Source organism: Pinus tabuliformis, chromosome 7 (assembly GCF_031772625.1).
Source record: "Pinus tabuliformis cultivar Carrire ecotype Pingquan chromosome 7, CPIR1, whole genome shotgun sequence".
Taxonomy (NCBI): Eukaryota; Viridiplantae; Streptophyta; class Pinopsida; order Pinales; family Pinaceae; genus Pinus; species Pinus tabuliformis.
This window is the reverse complement of record NC_142293.1, coordinates 1,873,971,473-1,873,988,214: the sequence shown is the minus strand read 5'-3', so window position 1 is coordinate 1,873,988,214 and position 16,742 is coordinate 1,873,971,473. Positions and strand designations below refer to the sequence as shown.

Sequence of the window (16,742 nt, the reverse complement as noted above, 5' to 3'; positions counted from 1 at the left end):
ATGGGCTTCAGTCTGTTGGCAACAATTTTAGCTATAATCTTATATAGACAGTTACAAAGCGAAATAGGATGAAAATCAGCAAAAGTGGACAGGTTGTCTGTCTTCGGGATCAGAGCAACGAAGATGGTTGAGATGGCAGCTTCCATCCGACCTGAAACCCTAGATTCCTCCACCACTCTGAGCAGATCCTATCCAATCAGATCAAAAAAAGCCAGGTAAAATTTGATGGTCCATCCATCAAGACCAGGGCTCTTGTCCTTACTGAAACCCTTTAAGGTATCCTCCAGCTCCCCTAGAGTAACCTCCTGAATCAGAAACTCCTCATCTTCCTGATCCACATAACGAGGGAAAAGTTGTGCCACCCTGATAATCTCAGTGAAATTAATCACCCCTGGGTCCCTATAGGCCCGCTTAAAATGGGAGGTAGCGAGAGCAGCGAGCTGGGGGAAAGTATGTGATGTCCTTCCCTAATCATCTTGCATTTGCCAGATTGTATTGACAACTTTCCTCCCGTTTGCAAATTTATGAAAGAATTTAGTATTTGCATTACCTTCTTGAATCCAGATGGTCTTGCTCCTTAATCTTTATTTTTCTTCTTTTTCTTTTAGGATTTTACCTCGAGCCGAGAAGAGGGATGTGATATGATTCTTATGCTCCTCAGAGCTATAAAGGCCCCCTTGTTCTTTTTCAAAGAACTCCAGGTCATTCTCAATTTGTTTCAATGCATGATCATCATATAGTATTTTTTGATGGGCCCAGCTTTTAGACAATTTCCTTAGCTCCATTAAGTTACTAATAAAACTAGTCGAAAACAAGCTACCAAACCCTGGAGGGTTAGATTTCCAAAAATTTGTGACCATGCTGATATAAGAAACATCATTTAGCCAGGTAGAAATGAACTTGAAAGGACCTTTAAGCTTGTCGCTTCCTTGTCCAATCTCCATGTAAATCGGCAGGTGATCTGAAAGCCCTCCAGTGCCCACCCATTGTCTAATATTGCGGCCCAAATCCAAGACCTGTTCTTTTACCAGGAAACGATCCAACCTCCTAGATAAGCCACTATCACCCACCCGATTATATCTCCAAGTGGCCTGTAATTTCGCAACAGGGATGTCTATCAGATGGTGAAGTTCCAGGATAGATGAGAAGTAGTCTAAGAGAGGGTCCGATTGGGCACACTGACCCCAAGATTCGGCGAAACCAATGGAAAAATTTAGGTCCCCACCTACAATTAGGTTGCCTGCAGAGAATTTCTCTGAATCTAGAAGGTGGTCCCAGAAAGCAGGGCGGTTCATGCAGGGACCATATATATTGGCAATGCTGAGCGGGATCCCCAACTCTGTAGAGTGTGCATCGACCCCAATAAAACCTCTCCCACCCCAGCAGCTGATCACTTTAATAGATCGATTATTAGAGCCTAGAATCAGACCTCCAGAATGACCGAGAGCATCCAATCCAGTGAAATTCCATCCTGGAAGAAAAAGTTCCAGGGTTCTCGCACCAAGGTCTCCTGGAGGAAAATGATATCCAAAGAGTCAGCAAAGAGGAGCCGATGGAGTGTTAGTTTTTTCTCGGGCCTAGCAAGCCCTTGACAATTGTAGGATAGAATATTCATGGAGGGGGTTCAGGCAAGGTTGATCTTGCTCTAAGAACCCCAGTGATAGTGGATTTCTTTCCCATTGCAATGTCAACAGCTGCTTGAGCTTGTGAAATTTTTAGATCAGAAGGACGGCCTCGGGATGATTTGGTAGCCAGGGGAGGGTGGAGGATGTCCAATCCAACTTGGTCCATAGACGAAAGCCTCGAGCGAGACCGGGTGAAGTATCGAGGGGCAGATGACTCCACCAAAGAGGTCGAGGTCAACGAGGGGGTGGAACAAAGAAGGACAGGGGGCGTGGGGGCTAAAACGGTGAGGGGAGGGGAGATGGAGCAATTGGAAGGAACAGGGGACTCCAAATTTGCATCAGAACCTAGACTCAAAAATTCTTTAGATATTTTGTTATGAATATTAGTCAAGCATTTTGAGGAGGGTAAGGGAGAGGAAAGCATACTCGAAGAAAGTGAGTCAACTGAGGCCGTCACTGCTGAACCAGGAGCTGGTGGAGGAGGCCGAAGCGGCGGATGACCACTTCCTCAGAGTGTTTTTTGCTAGCTCCGTCGAACGCTAACCCGGGCTCGAAAAGGTGCCAGTGCTCCTCGAGAGAGGAGTAGAGAAGTGGTGAAAATCCTCAGTGGTACGAGGAAAATCATCTCTGGCGGGGTCTCCCTGTGAAAGAGCGTCCTGAACCGGTGAAACCTAGGGAAAATGCCTCTCTGAGTGCCTGTTATTCCACTTGTTCAGTGGGCAATCTTTGAAAAGGTGCCCCACCTTGTGGCAGCGTCTGCACCTGAAGGGAACCCCCTCATAATCCAACATTTGGCACCGAGTCGAGTCCCTCCATTGGATTTTGATGTATTCCAGAAGTCCACCAGAGAGGTCCAAGTGAACTAAGATCCTGGCACAAGCCATTTTTCCTGTGGATATATATGATTCGTCATATGTAATGTACTTTTCCATTGTGTTCCCAATCTGTCTAAAAATCTGCTCCGACCAGAAATGTACAGGAAGACCCGGGAGCCGAACCCAAACTGGGCTAGTCCCCACCTTTTCAGTCTCAGGGTCGAACATCGGGGTCCATCTACGAAGGAGGATAGGTGCCTGGTCAATATGCCAAATGGTTGTAAGGGCCCAATTAGTTTAGGCAATGGTCTTGAAATGGAGGGCACACCAACCCCTCACAAAGGTTTGGACGTGAGGGGGTTCCGACAGGTCATGTCCCCAGACCTCCATTGTCCACTTCTACAACCGTTCCACACTATAGTGCCGACCCCTGACCCGTCCAACTAGAACCTTTTCAGCTGAGTCCATTGCCTCACTGAAAGGTGTGTCTTTGGCAAGTTTCAAGAAGAGCTCGTTGCTGCTCGAGGGTAGGTGTTTCTTACTTTTAGAGGGCCCTGAAGAACTCTTGTTCAATGCTGCCGCCGCCCTATCCTCTGGGGCCGTCCACAAACGCTGCCTGTGTTTTCTCCGGTAGAGGTCCTTTATCCTGTAAGTCGTCGAAAAAACCTGAAATGATGCCAATATCTGCGAAATTGCCCTAAGGGGGGGTTCCCTGTTTAAGAGGCGCTGTAGGAATCGATGCTCTGCTATTAGGTGCAATTTGGGACGCAACCGAGGGTTTTTTCAAAGCATGCATCTTAGATAATGGTCCAATGCTCGGCTTAAGAACCTGAGAGTCAGTTGCACAACCACCCCAAACATGCGAGAAGGGTGCCCTAGGTGGATGAGGACCCACGAAATCATGAATCGCCGCAGCTTCAGGAGCAACCAAAATGGAGGGGATGAGCTACTAAGAGAGAGGGGGTAGGGCTTTCACTTCAGTAGCTAGTTCTTGCTCGTAGGAAAGAAAATCATCCACAGAGGTTCCTGTCTGAGACAAAATCAGAATCTGTTCCGAAGAAACCGCGAAGAAACATTTTCCTCCATAACCAACTAGTAAAAAAAAGTTGACAGCTGCCAGAGGGAGAGTCGGTGGGGGACCAAGAAACCATCTAGGGAAACAAAAGTTATCAAAACCGGTTCAATAAGCTTTCTATGTACTCACTTTGAGATAATGTTAATTTTTGATTCTTCGTGTCTCTAGTTATTCTCATATCAAGGATTTATTTTGCAACACCAAAATCCTTCATTGCAAAAGAGTTCGCTAATTTTCTTTTGAGCACATTTATTTCCTGCATGTTAGAACCTACAACAAGCATGTCATCTACATACAATAACAATATAATATAGCTGCCATCATTTTTCCTTTTGAGATAAACACAATGATCAGAGTGACATCTAGTATAACCTTATTCAAACATAAACCTGTCAAAGTTTAGATATGCCTTGGAGCCTATTTTAAGCCATATAAGCTCTCCTTCAACCTACACACTAGTTTCTCCTTCCCTTTGACCTCATATCCTTGTGGTTGTTGCATATATAGGTCTTCCTCCAAATCCCCATAGAGAAAGGTTGTCTTTACATATAATTGCTCAATTTGAATGGGAGGTTGGCCGATTTCGGTCTTTCGAGGGTGACAACGGATGAAGAAGGTATTCATGTTACCACGACAGTGAAAGGAATGTTTGGATATCTAGATCCAGAGTATATAACTTACTCTCTCTACAATTTTCTTTATGTTAAAGGAATTCAATGTATAATTAAGAGTACATATTATTTTTTTCACCATATTTGTTATCTAATTTTTAAGGAATTCATGTATAATTAAGAGTACATATGATTTTTTCACCATACTTGTCATCTAATTTTTTATCCTGCTAGATATTTCAACACACAAATGTTGACGGAGAAGAGTGATGTGTATAGTTTTGGAGTGGTGTTGTTAGAGATCATATGTGGTAGACCACCCATAGATACAAATTTACGTGAAGAAGAACTAAACATAATTTGATGGGTAAGGAACCTTATTATTAATCACCCAAAATATACATATTTAACAACACTGGGAACAGAATATGCAGTAGTGCATCTTCTGCATGAGACTAACCATGAGTATCGGCATCGCATTACAGGTGACACCGCATCTAATAGGGACTGATCTAAATGGTGGCAAAATAATAGATGTCATAGAAAAAATGTTGTGTGGAGATTACTACCTGAAATCCATGATTAATGTTGCCAAAACAGCCACCTGTGAGTGAGGTAGTGGTAGAGCTCAAAGAGGCTATCAAACATGAGGATAATGATTCTATTTCAATTTCAGAGGAGAATGGTATCCAAAATGGGCATGCATTGACTGGCGAGGCGAATTCAACTAAATGCGAAGGAATGGAGTGGAGTGATAACAACTCCAACATGATAAATGAAGGAAGATAACTTCGCAGATATGGATCGAACGAGCAGGACAAAGAAAATTGTTATGTATAACACTTCTATGGGAGCATCTAACATGTAAACTACTTTGAGCCGGTGTTGATTAATACTATCTTTCTCAAACTTTATATTTTCGTATAACCATTCAATAAATTTGAATGATGTAGTAATTTCCTTTTTAACTTAGAGTCAATGCTTTCATATTCTGAAGTAACAACGAATGTGAAGGTATGAATATCATTCCCAGATCATACCCGTTGCCAGCATAACCAATATTTCCTTACAACTAACTTGTATTGAAATATGAAAATTAAGTTCTTCTCAATTATAATGATGCTAAAAATGAAATTCTATTCGAACTAAATAATCGTAACAATCTGATGCTTTAGTAGAAAAACATGGTGCTTCATATTGTTACCAATAAATTTGTGTATGCTCTGCTCCGAGAAACTACAATGAAAAGGATAGAAAACGAATTCCAAACTGACCATTGCAATGAAAGGTTTTTTCATTTAGAATTTTTTGGTTGTATCTTACACAGAGCACACAAAATGACAAGCACCACTTTCACAGTAATCATAAGATTATATGCATTTAACTCTAGTTCATATAAGCCCCATAAAAATTTCGTCCTTGAAATTAAAAGAGCACAGACACCGTCTGATCTGCTTTATTTTTAGAAAAAAAATAATAGAATGTGCTCAATGATTAACTAGCGGATGGCAGTCAAATAATCCCCTCACAATTAAGCTTCAATTTTCCTTTTTCATCTTCCAATCCTTTCGGATATTTATTAATCTTTCTCATATGTGTTGGAAAGGCAATATGGACAAGATAAAAATTCACACACAAAACACGTGATTTGTTTTTTTCTCTATTAAATACACAAATTTGATTGATTATAATTGATCCAAATTTGGGGTATTTATGTTTTCTAACTAATCACTCAACTAAATCTCACTTGGGCTAACGTTTTCATGCTAACCCACACTAAATTTGGCTTTCCCAAATATAAACTAAACTTGAACTAAGGCACACTAGCTCAAATTAACTCACACTCTTAATATAGACTACTCTGTGTGTTGGAATAATTAGATAATTTTAATACTCCCCTTTAATTCGACCTCTAAACTAAAACCTGACTCATCACAACTCAAACATGATTGCTATTCTAAGTCTCCTCTAGCTTCACAACACCTAAGTTTCCTCTATGAAACTCAAGGACATCTTTTTCTAATGGCTTAGTGAATATATCACCCAATTGATCATTCGATTTACAAGGCTTTGAATAAACTTCTCCATTGCTCACAAGTTCTCTTAAAAAATGATTCATCATCCGGATTAACCACAGTTCTCAGTTCATTATGTTTCAAACCCCAAAGGGGGTCCATCATCAGGAAAAATTTGAAAGAATAAGAATGAGAGATTATTGAGAGAGAAGAAAATGCGACCTGGAAATAAATACAAGAACCCTAAATTCATAGATAAAGGCCAACATATAATTTATTATTTTCCAGTTTATTAGAACAGGTTTTTTATTATTTAAAATTATTAAATTTTTACCATAATTATTTTTACTATAATTAAATAATATATCAATATAAATTATATTTAATTTATATAATCCTCTTAATTTATATTAATTTATAAAATCCTTCTAATTTATATTAAAAGATATACTATAATTCATCTATACTAATTGATATAACTAAATTATATTTATTATAATTAATATATATAATATATATAATTAATATGAATACAATATAATTAATTTATATAATTATTCTAATTTATATAATTAATATAATTTAATTAAAATCATTAATATAGTATGATTATAAATTAATTAATATAATTTATAAGATTTTTATAAAAGAATATAATTAATGTAAATTAATTAATAAGATTTATATAATTAATATAAAATTAAATAAAATTAATATAAATTAATTTATATTTAATTTATATTAATATATTAATATAATTATAAACTTATGTAAATAATATAATTTAATAAAGGTTAATTAATATAATTTAATAAAGGATAATTAATATAGTAATATAATTTAAATTTTTTATCAATTAATTAATATAATTTATAAGATTTAATAAGATTTTAATATAAAAATAATATAAAAAATTCATTAGAATGATTAATAGAATTAATTAATATAAATTAATTTTAATATTAATATAATTAATATAATTATTATATACTTATATAAATTTTTTAATTTTTTAATTTTCTTTTAATTTTTTTTATTTTTTTATAAATTTTTGCTTACCTGTTTTAAGTGAACTCCCGAAATGCAAGACCCTTTATTTCCCATCCTGAGCTTCCAAGGGTTCCGGGGGGGTGTTTATTTGCTTTATGAGAGGAAGCCAATTTTCACTGATTTCACTCCCATTGTCCCTGTTGAGGTTCGGGGGGGTGTTTATTTGCTTTATCAGAGGAAGCCAATTTTCACTGATTTCACTCCCATTGTCCCTGTTGAGGTTCCGAGGGTATTTCATAATTTCAATGGCCTCCCTGATTTTTCTTTTGTGATAGTTGTCTTCTCTTGCAATAACCCTGGCGCTTTCCAAACACACCTGATGTTTGGTTTTGGACGAGTGCTCAGCAAGGGCTGATGTGCGAGATCTTTCATTCTTTATGTCAGTGGCATGTTCTTTAAGCCTTATTTTCAGAGATCGACCTGTTTCCCCGATATAACTCTTGCCACAGGAGCAATCGATCTTGTACACCCCCTTGAGCTGCTGACGATCAATGTTATCCTTAACCGACCTCATTATTTGCCTTATTGTTCCACATGTTGTAAATTGAGTGTGAATGTTCTTCCTCCTTAAAATTTTTGCAATTTTATCTGTAATCCCTTGGATGTATGGAAGGTAAACCTTCCCTTGATTATCTTTTTTGTCTCCAGGGGGATGCTCAGAGAGGGCCCTATCCCGTGCCCTTCTTATAGCTTTCGCGATACTCCCCTCTTTGTATCCAATGTTTTTGAAGACAGAGGTCAAGTGATGTATCTCATGCTTTATGTGATCAGGGTCAGAGATCCTAAGAGCCCTCACAGCTAGGGTGTTTAAGACGCCAGATTTTTGGGAGGGATGATGATAAGAGTTAGCGTGAACACAACGCGCAAAGATCTTAATGGCAAGTAGCTGTAAAATGATTGTGAATCATCACAATAATTATCGAGATATGAATTGTCGAGATGTTGGACCCCATTTTGACAAACGCAGAGATTATCCTTGACCTCGTTTTGTCATACAATTTTGCCAATCCTAATCTTAATCTCAATGTCAATGTAGATATGTTATTGACTATAATAATATTTTACAATAAGATTTAAGGGTTAGCTCCACTGGTTGACAGTCTCTATTGTTAAGTGCCTCGCCGATTGGGAGGTCACAGCATCAATTCTCCTCTACACCCTTGGGGTTTGGCCCTGATAGTTTGGTCGCTGGTGGGATTTGATTCCCTTTCGGGTTACTTTGTGCAGATTAGATAATATATTTTTATAGTATTATAGAGAAAATGATTTAATTTGTCTAAGTAACGAGACTAAATATTAACAATAAAAAAGGTCACATGTATATAAAAGAATAATGAAAAGGAAAAAACAATATGAAAAAGGCTTAATTATTATTGGATTTCAGAGATCTGTGGTTTGTGCTTTTTGAATTTTTGACCGGAGAATCCACAGTGATAGAATTTTTACACCAACGTTTCGAATCCCAAATGGGATCCATCATCAGGGCAAGAGAAAGATGATCGAATATGATAAAAAGAAGAGCCAGATGGAAGGAATAAATACTAATGAGGGAAAATTATAAAGGAAAGCACAGGTCGGCCAGAGAGATTTTTTAAAAAGAAACCTAAAATTGATTTTAATAATAATAATGAATTAATATTCATTTATATAAATTAATATCAATTAATTTCTATCAAATAATTAATATTTATAAATTAATATCAATTAAATAATCTTTATGATTTATAAATTAATATCAATTAAATAATCTTTATGATTTAACTTTTATATAACTGAAAACTATATTAATATTACTTACTCAACACTAATACTAATATTAAGCTATATATATTACACTAAAATTGATTTTAATAATAATAATGAATTAATATTCATTATTTTTATTTATATAATTATGAATTAATATTTATTATTTTTATTTATATAAATTAATATCAATTAATTTCTATCAAATAATTAATCTTTATAAATTAATATCAATTAAATAATCTTTATGATTTATAAATTAATATCAATTCAATAATCTTTATGATTTAACTTTTAAATAACTGAAAACTATATTAATATTACTTACTCAACACTAATACTAATATTAAATGGGAAAAAATGTCATACTACTACATCATGAGAAATTTCATGTCTTTTACAATAGGGAAGACCTATATTTATGGTATTTTTGGGTGTCTCTTTAGTTGGAGTCTTGCACTTTTATTATATTTCAAATACCATGGGTGAATTCCATAAACCACTATTGTTAAAACTAATAAAATGTTGCATATGGAAAAACTAATTATACAATTAGCTTTCTATTTTTTTTTCTTCCACCTTTAAAATACCATGGGTGGATACCTTCTAAACCACCAATAGCAGAAAAAAATTATTGAGTGTGGTGATCCACCAACATCCATCTACATGAATCGTCCCCTCTTAGAAAGAAGTGGTCCCCATTACATCAAGTTTCCTCATCAAATGGCCCGGGAACATTTGTTGAATTTGGCTCATGGTCAGTCGCTTTCCTTGGTGAAGAAGTTATCTTTCATTGATCGACTGAAATTATAATCATGTGCACCATAATCTCCATGATTTTAGCTTTGACAAGACTTGCTGAAAGATATTATTCATGACCATCCCGCTATTCAGAGCTTGGTTATTATTAAGTATTTTAGTTTTTTTGGGGATTGGAATTAAGTATGGTATCTTTTTTTCAGCCACAAGGGTTAGCTCAATTGGTCAAAATCAGTGCCTCGTTGATCGGAGGTCACAGGGTCCGAGTGAGTTTGAATATGCACACACATAGAAAGTGAAAGTAAAACATATTTTTATTAAAGTAGGAATTAAGATACTTACTGTTATAGACATTTTTGGGCACTGCAACCCCAAACATAGAATATCCATAAACCAAGGGCTCCTAAGTCCCTAAAAGTGTTGTTCCAACCTCTAAAAGAACAAGGTCAACTGATTACAACTTCTCCCAGAAGTTCTCCATGAAAAACTACTCAGAACTGATCAAAACTGGATCATTTCACCTGCTCCATAGACAAAGTGCATTGCATCTCACCTAAATACACACAGTGGGTGCGTTGCATTTCAAAAGGCCCTTCTATGGGGTGCGATGGGCGAGAAGAGACAAATGGCAGTGTCAATCCGTGAGGTGGAGAAGCATGGAATCTTCCAGAAACTTCTCCTGTGACACTTGCCTCTCTGACTTCGACCAGGGATGAGTAAGAGATCATCAATCTCCAAGTGGAAGCAAGAACTATCAGAGGGAAGACACTAATCAAATCACAAGCTGACTCATCTCCCTTGCAGACATCTATATATGGATACCTCATCCCAGAGATCCAGAGGCTGGAATTTTGCATCTTGTAAGGAATTGTTGTTGGTTTCTTGAGGCAACATCATAGTGTTGGGTGATCTAAGCTTTGCATGAGGTGAAGAAGGGCTTACCTGCTGAGAGGATGATGTTGGGTCAGAACATTTGGTTGTAACTCTCTTGGCTCTATCTTGATTATCAATAAAGCTATTCAAGTTTTCCTCCATACTCTTGTGTAATTTATGTTTTGTGCATTTGTATGGTCAATTTACATCTGATCCTAGATTGTTTATGATAACAGATCCATGTTCTTGTATAGTGTTATGCTGCTTTGATTCTACAGGTACTCTGTGAAGCTGGGTATACAAGAAAGCAAGTAGCAAAGGACTACCAGAAGAGAGAGGAATCGAACAAGGAACCAAGCGCAAGACAGAGGTTGGTCTCTTTTATTTTTCTCTTATCTATCTTTCATAAAGGAAAACGAAAGTAGTTTTACTTTGTTTGTTTCTAAGGTAGCTACCCGCCTTAGTGGGATTAGCAGTTCTGCGTAGACACTATTCCCTGTAACAAAATGGCGACTCCACTGGGGAGCGACTAGGTTGTTTGTTTATCTACATTTGTTTACTTTATAAACTTATAGACGGAGCTTGAAGTTGGGCCAGGTAGCTTTCGAACTGCATTTACATAGTAGATAAATGCCACTTCAGTCAATCTCCAGGTTTTGTTTATGAATTAAACAACTGATTTACAAACTCTCTAATTGCCCTTGTGGTGGCTCTAGTAACCTCCTTGGATCTACCCCTGTGATTGATTTACTGATTACCACTTGCTCGGCCAAAATCCCTAAACTGAACTGCAAACTGTGACCCGGAACCCAATCAAAGTCTCGTCCCTGGCCCAACGCACTATCTGTTATGTGAATCGAAAATTCAGTGCACTTCCTAAGTGTAGTAGGTGTGCTGCATTTCAAATTCACTGTGTTACAGGTGCGCTGATCAAGTTAGGCATTGTTCCTAAATTTTGGTTTCTGTGTTCACTCTTTTCAGATCTATTCAGGAGTTTTGCTGCCTGTAGTTAGTACACCTCTGTTTGAAACCCCTTTCCTTGCTGTTATTCTTCCTCCATTGTGCAAAGAACTGTAAATGTTTTTATGTATTTGTTGAGTCATTTTCAGTTCTCCTTTACAAAGAAGTAACGTAATTGTACTGTCGTTTCTTGATTTGAAAGTGTCGCAAGTGTCGTTTTCAGTCATAGAAGAGAGTCTGATTGCTCTTGATAGTCAATTACCCTGTTACTATTGTATTTGATCTAGATTAATAGTTTTTTCTAATGTCGAAAGCAAGTTTTCATTTCCAAATCGCAAAGTGTTGTCATTATCTTCATTTTGATTTTGAAAAGAAACTTGTTAGTAATTGTCGCTTTGAAAAATAATTCAGATTTGCGCATTAGCTTTCTTTTTATCATTCACATATTAAGAAGGCTGAAAACAAATACATGCATGTGCATTTGCATTTAGACTGTTTGATTGGTTTGATTTAGGACAGTGCATATAGTGTGTGCTCTTTGCTCTTTGTTGAAAGAATACTGTCTCTCTTTCCTTAGTAGCTAGGATTTTCATTGCACAAAGAAGATAAAACGACTGTTTATCATCTTAGATTGCATTTTAGGAATTGTACATCTACATCACATGGTGAACCTGAAAGGCAAATTTCTTAAGCAAGATCAACTATAAAATAAATTTAATGAATCTAACAACGCTTTGGAACCTAATGCACAACATCTAGAAGTCTAGGCGAGAGACGTATTCCGACGTGGTAAAGCCTGGTAACTGTTGTTCTCACTGTTGGTTGGGTGATTCCTCCACTTTGAGACGATAAGTGCCAGTATGGACTTGTTCTCCCACGTACCGTCGAGTATATTTTGGGAGACCACAATAGGCTTAATCCTTTATCCATAGGAAGCCGTGTCTGCTGCCCTATCGATTGCAATGCACTGAACACAACATTTGGGAAGATTGACTGCTGTACCATAAAAAGTATTCTGCAGTTTTGCGATTGGTTTGGTAATCCCTCTGCCTAGATTTCCAAAGCAGTCCCTTTCGTTCCTTTTCAGACTCCTTAACGGAAAAGGTCCATCTGAGCACTTGTCACTTCAGGCTCATTAAAAATCGAAGGCGACTAGAGTCATCTTTTATTTTTTCTCGACTCTTTAAAATTGAAAAAACAAGTTGTGTCAAAGCGTCTAAAATTTATTTTAAACGGAATAATCATCACCTTTCCTACGTTGGTCTTAGGTTGAGAGAATGGAGTCCACCAACCAAGGAGTTCCCCTTAGAGGAAATCCTAGTCCCTTCTCCCCTTGGGGAGATGTTGGTGCACCCCATATGGCCACATTGTCGCTTCTAGGATTGACAATTGGCTTGCCCATATAGCTTTTCTCAACCTCCATCGTTCAGAACACCGCAATTCCTGAACAATCGAGTCAACAACTAGACAATTCTAGAGTTACCCCCCAACCCTCTACTTCGTCCAATTCTTCCTCTCCTCCTTCCTCTTCGCTTGATGAGGCTGGTAAAGCCAAAAATCAAGTACCTGATAAGAAGAAGGAAAATAAGAAGAAAGAGAATGAGAAGAAGGAGCCAAAGGCGAAAAGGGGCAACCAAGCATCGTTTAGCGAAAATCCACACACTGCACCGACCAGGCCTAAATCGCCATGTGTCATTTGCAAAGGAGACCACTATCATAGAGATTGTCCTTGCATCCCTCGGATCTTAAGGGACTGGTCTCCTCGTTTGCACAACCTGGTGTCGTCAACCTCTGATTATCATGTTGAAAGCACACTGTCGACTAGTGAAAGTGAAACCCCTGGACAAAAAGGAAAGTGCAAATTTCATTGTAAACTGTGTGAAGGTGATCACGCCGTCCACCGTTGTCCCTTCTTAGAGGAGGCTAAAAGAGTTTTGGACGATCTTCCGGTTCCACCATTACAACTTCCTCCTGGATATAAGAAACTATTGTCGAGTCCGTCGCAAGTTGAAAATCCGACTGACCCGCCCATGTGGTCGGCCGAAGCGTCTATCATTGAAGATAAACCATCTGAACCCATACCAGATGAGTCAAAAGGTCAAGGCGGCGGTTGACCCGGTCTTGCCTTCAGAGGTTCGATCTTTAGATGATACACTCACCAAAGAGAACAAGGATGACACTGTCCAAATTCTTTTCGTAAACACAGACTCCGATAAACATGGGGGCAATTTACCCATTCCTTTACCGCAGGAAGGAAGTTCGTCAGAGTCATACCCGACCATCTATTTGGTCCCACCTCCAAGCAACCTGGTTGTCTCCTTCAACTGGAATCAACTGGACAGACCCCCTTTACCGGCTAGTGTACCATTCCAAATCATTACTCAAGTATATAGAATGGTTATGGCCGGTACCATCATAGATGAAGGGGCTTCTATGAGTATCCTTTCCTCGACTGCTTGTAAAGCGCTTGGTTCTCCATCGCTTTTGCCTGAGATGAGAAATCTAATAGGCTTTGACAAAGGAACCAGTCGACCGTTAGGGATCCTTCCCAATGTGCCCATATCATTGAGAGGGAAAACCATTCACATGAATGTAATGGTAGTCCAAGGACCCCTGGATTATAATCTACTCCTTGGACGAGACTATACTTATTGCATGGGAGCCATTGTCTCATCACTCTTTAGAGTAATGTGTTTTCCGCACGAAGGAAGAGTGGTCAAGCTTGTAGACCAGCTTTCATTCCCCGGTTCACGCATAGAAAATAGTCATATACCATCCCTGAATGGTATTTTCATGCAATGTCTCATCAATCTCCAGTCCGTCCACCTAATGAGCACGAGTAATTCGGGGGACATGACTGAAACCTGGGGGGCATGCACCCTGGTCTGCTTCGACAGGAAAACTTCAGGTATAGCGTAGGTTTCCGTGAAGGATATATGACTAGTCTAACACTCCGTCCGCAATTGGAAAAGGGGGTTGGACTGGAACAAGATTCCCTTGTCAAAGTTATGTGGGTGGAGGCGTCTGCGCCACTCGCCTTTGTCTATTTCGGTAGACATCGCCGAAGAAGTGTTTTGTTTGCACTGTGAATAGAACAATCTTTGGTAACCTGAAAGAGGTAGGCCTTTTTGGCAAAACAAATGTTTTGTCTGCGAAATTGCGGGGTAACCTTGAAACTCTATGTCTCTATACCTGGGGGCATGCAAACCTTTTGGCATGCAAGCGAAGAGCGACCATTTTTTTTTTTAAATTTGTAGGTCCTCTAACCCTTTAAACTCATAGGATTGGTCGTTTCCTAACTTGCATAAAGAAAGGATGTGGGGCAAAGCTTTGAAATAATGTTGTTTTTATATATGAGATATTCTTATTATACGACTAGATTAATCGAGCAGTTTTAACGCGGACTTCATGCTCGTTAAAAAATAAACATAAGCAATGAGCAAATGTTTCCTCCAACGTTTAAGCTCATTAAAAAATGAACCAATTTCCGGTAAATAACCATCGTGAATGTAGTACTTCAGCCTTTGAAGCCTTGGTCGTGTTCTCATCATCACCTCCACTTTGTATTGGCCGATCATTCACCTCCACTTGATTGTTTACCCCTTTTGAGGAACAGCTGCGAAGAGTGATCCTGTTAGCCATCCTTGTAACACTACCGTGATTGGAAAATTCCAAACCTTACCTGGAATCAGCTGCTACCCAAATTTATCACTCGTTCCTCAAAAACAAGTCTCCTTTAAGCTCTTTTCAACTGACTCGTAAAATATGAAAAGATTGCCGAGCTATTGGACTCTCCAGCTCGTTAAAGGGACCGGAAGTGGTATCCCTCCTTTAGATTTTAATCTTTTGGACCTGAGGGATTATTACACAAAAAGATCGAGCGCTTGTTTTGATCAGCTTGTTAAAAGTATCAAAAAATTCATCCCTTCTGTATTGTTTTATACTTTTTCAGACTTAAGGGATTAGATGACGAAAAAGGATTTTTGGATTTTCCTTTACTTCCCTTTTCAGACTCTCTAAAATTGAAAAGGACTAAGTTATCTTTGTCATTAAACTCGTTAAAACTTAATAGCGACAAACTTGTCCATAGCAGACAAGAACGAGTTTCACTATCGCTAGGCTCGTTAAAACATAGCGATGGGTTTTCCGAAAGGAAAATTATAGAACAAGCATATGTTATCCTCCTCAAGCTTGAAAAAAACAAAGAGGTACTGGTCAGCAATGACTGGGGAAAAATTGGGAAGAAAACTTGAAGAAACTTTGTTGGTAGCAAGTCACTCTTGAACATGACACTTTCACTCTGCATCCAAGTCGGGTTGGGTTGTTTCATTCACCGGTCACATCACCATGGTCACATCACACCATCCACATTTGGGGTTAATGCTACCAATCCATCATGTCAGTGTCGTCGGTATGTTCAAGAGAAGTCACTCAGAGAATTCACCTGTGTCTCACCTGTTGCAATACATTTACACTCCATTCTTTCATGACTGCCACCCTGAACCTTATATCACTAGACCGTTTTCACCTCCATTAAAATCATTTGCTCCGTTCCGTGTCATTGATGTGGGATTCATTAAGGCCCTCCTATGACGGATCGCTTCTTGTCGACATCAGCTCATTATCCAAGAAGTCGATCTAGGAACACCCCTTTCAGTACTTTGAAGCTTGCATGCCTCAATGGCAAGTTTCTCACTTCTAGCGACAGGTTTACATCAATGACCTTCGACCGAAAGATTTTGCGTGGTGTTCGATGCCAAGTCCTTTATTCACACCATGTGAATTGTACTTCAGTACCTTGAGGATCATTATCATTATCAGTGATTCCTCTCGCGCCTGTTAACAGCTTACATCATTGGCTGGTAATCAGGTGATGTCTTTCCATGTTCGACTCCAGAACATCTCTCACATGGATCGACTTGTACTTTGAGTGAAGATCGAATGAGATTGAAGACCCCAGATCTAGTTTAATCCATCCGGGCTGCGATATATATTCAGGAAAATAAAGACATCAAATGCACATTGTTGGTGCACAGATAATCATCCAATCAAAGGGATGATGGTTCTACCAGAATCATCAGTCTACACTTAGACGATTGTCTGTCCTATGTACATGAAAATGAATTTATAAAGCTGAGCATGGGAATGCCCGACTCAACTAGATCATGAAAATATTATGAAGATAATGTATTGTATTGTATCTTATTACAGGT

General features: G+C 38.3%; 1 protein-coding gene across 1 annotated transcript in view; it reads left to right on the top strand.

Annotated features, from left to right (window-relative positions):
• Positions 1 to 4,924, top strand: part of LOC149255951 (putative LRR receptor-like serine/threonine-protein kinase At5g48740) — a 49,163-nt gene extending 44,239 nt beyond the window's left edge. Inside the window, exon 8 of the mRNA XM_089457339.1 lies at positions 4,742 to 4,924. Coding sequence (XP_089313465.1) covers positions 4,742 to 4,915 — 174 coding nt within the window. The 3' untranslated portion in view covers positions 4,916 to 4,924. The remainder of the gene's footprint in view (positions 1 to 4,741) is intronic.
• Positions 4,925 to 16,742: the final 11,818 nt, after the last annotated feature.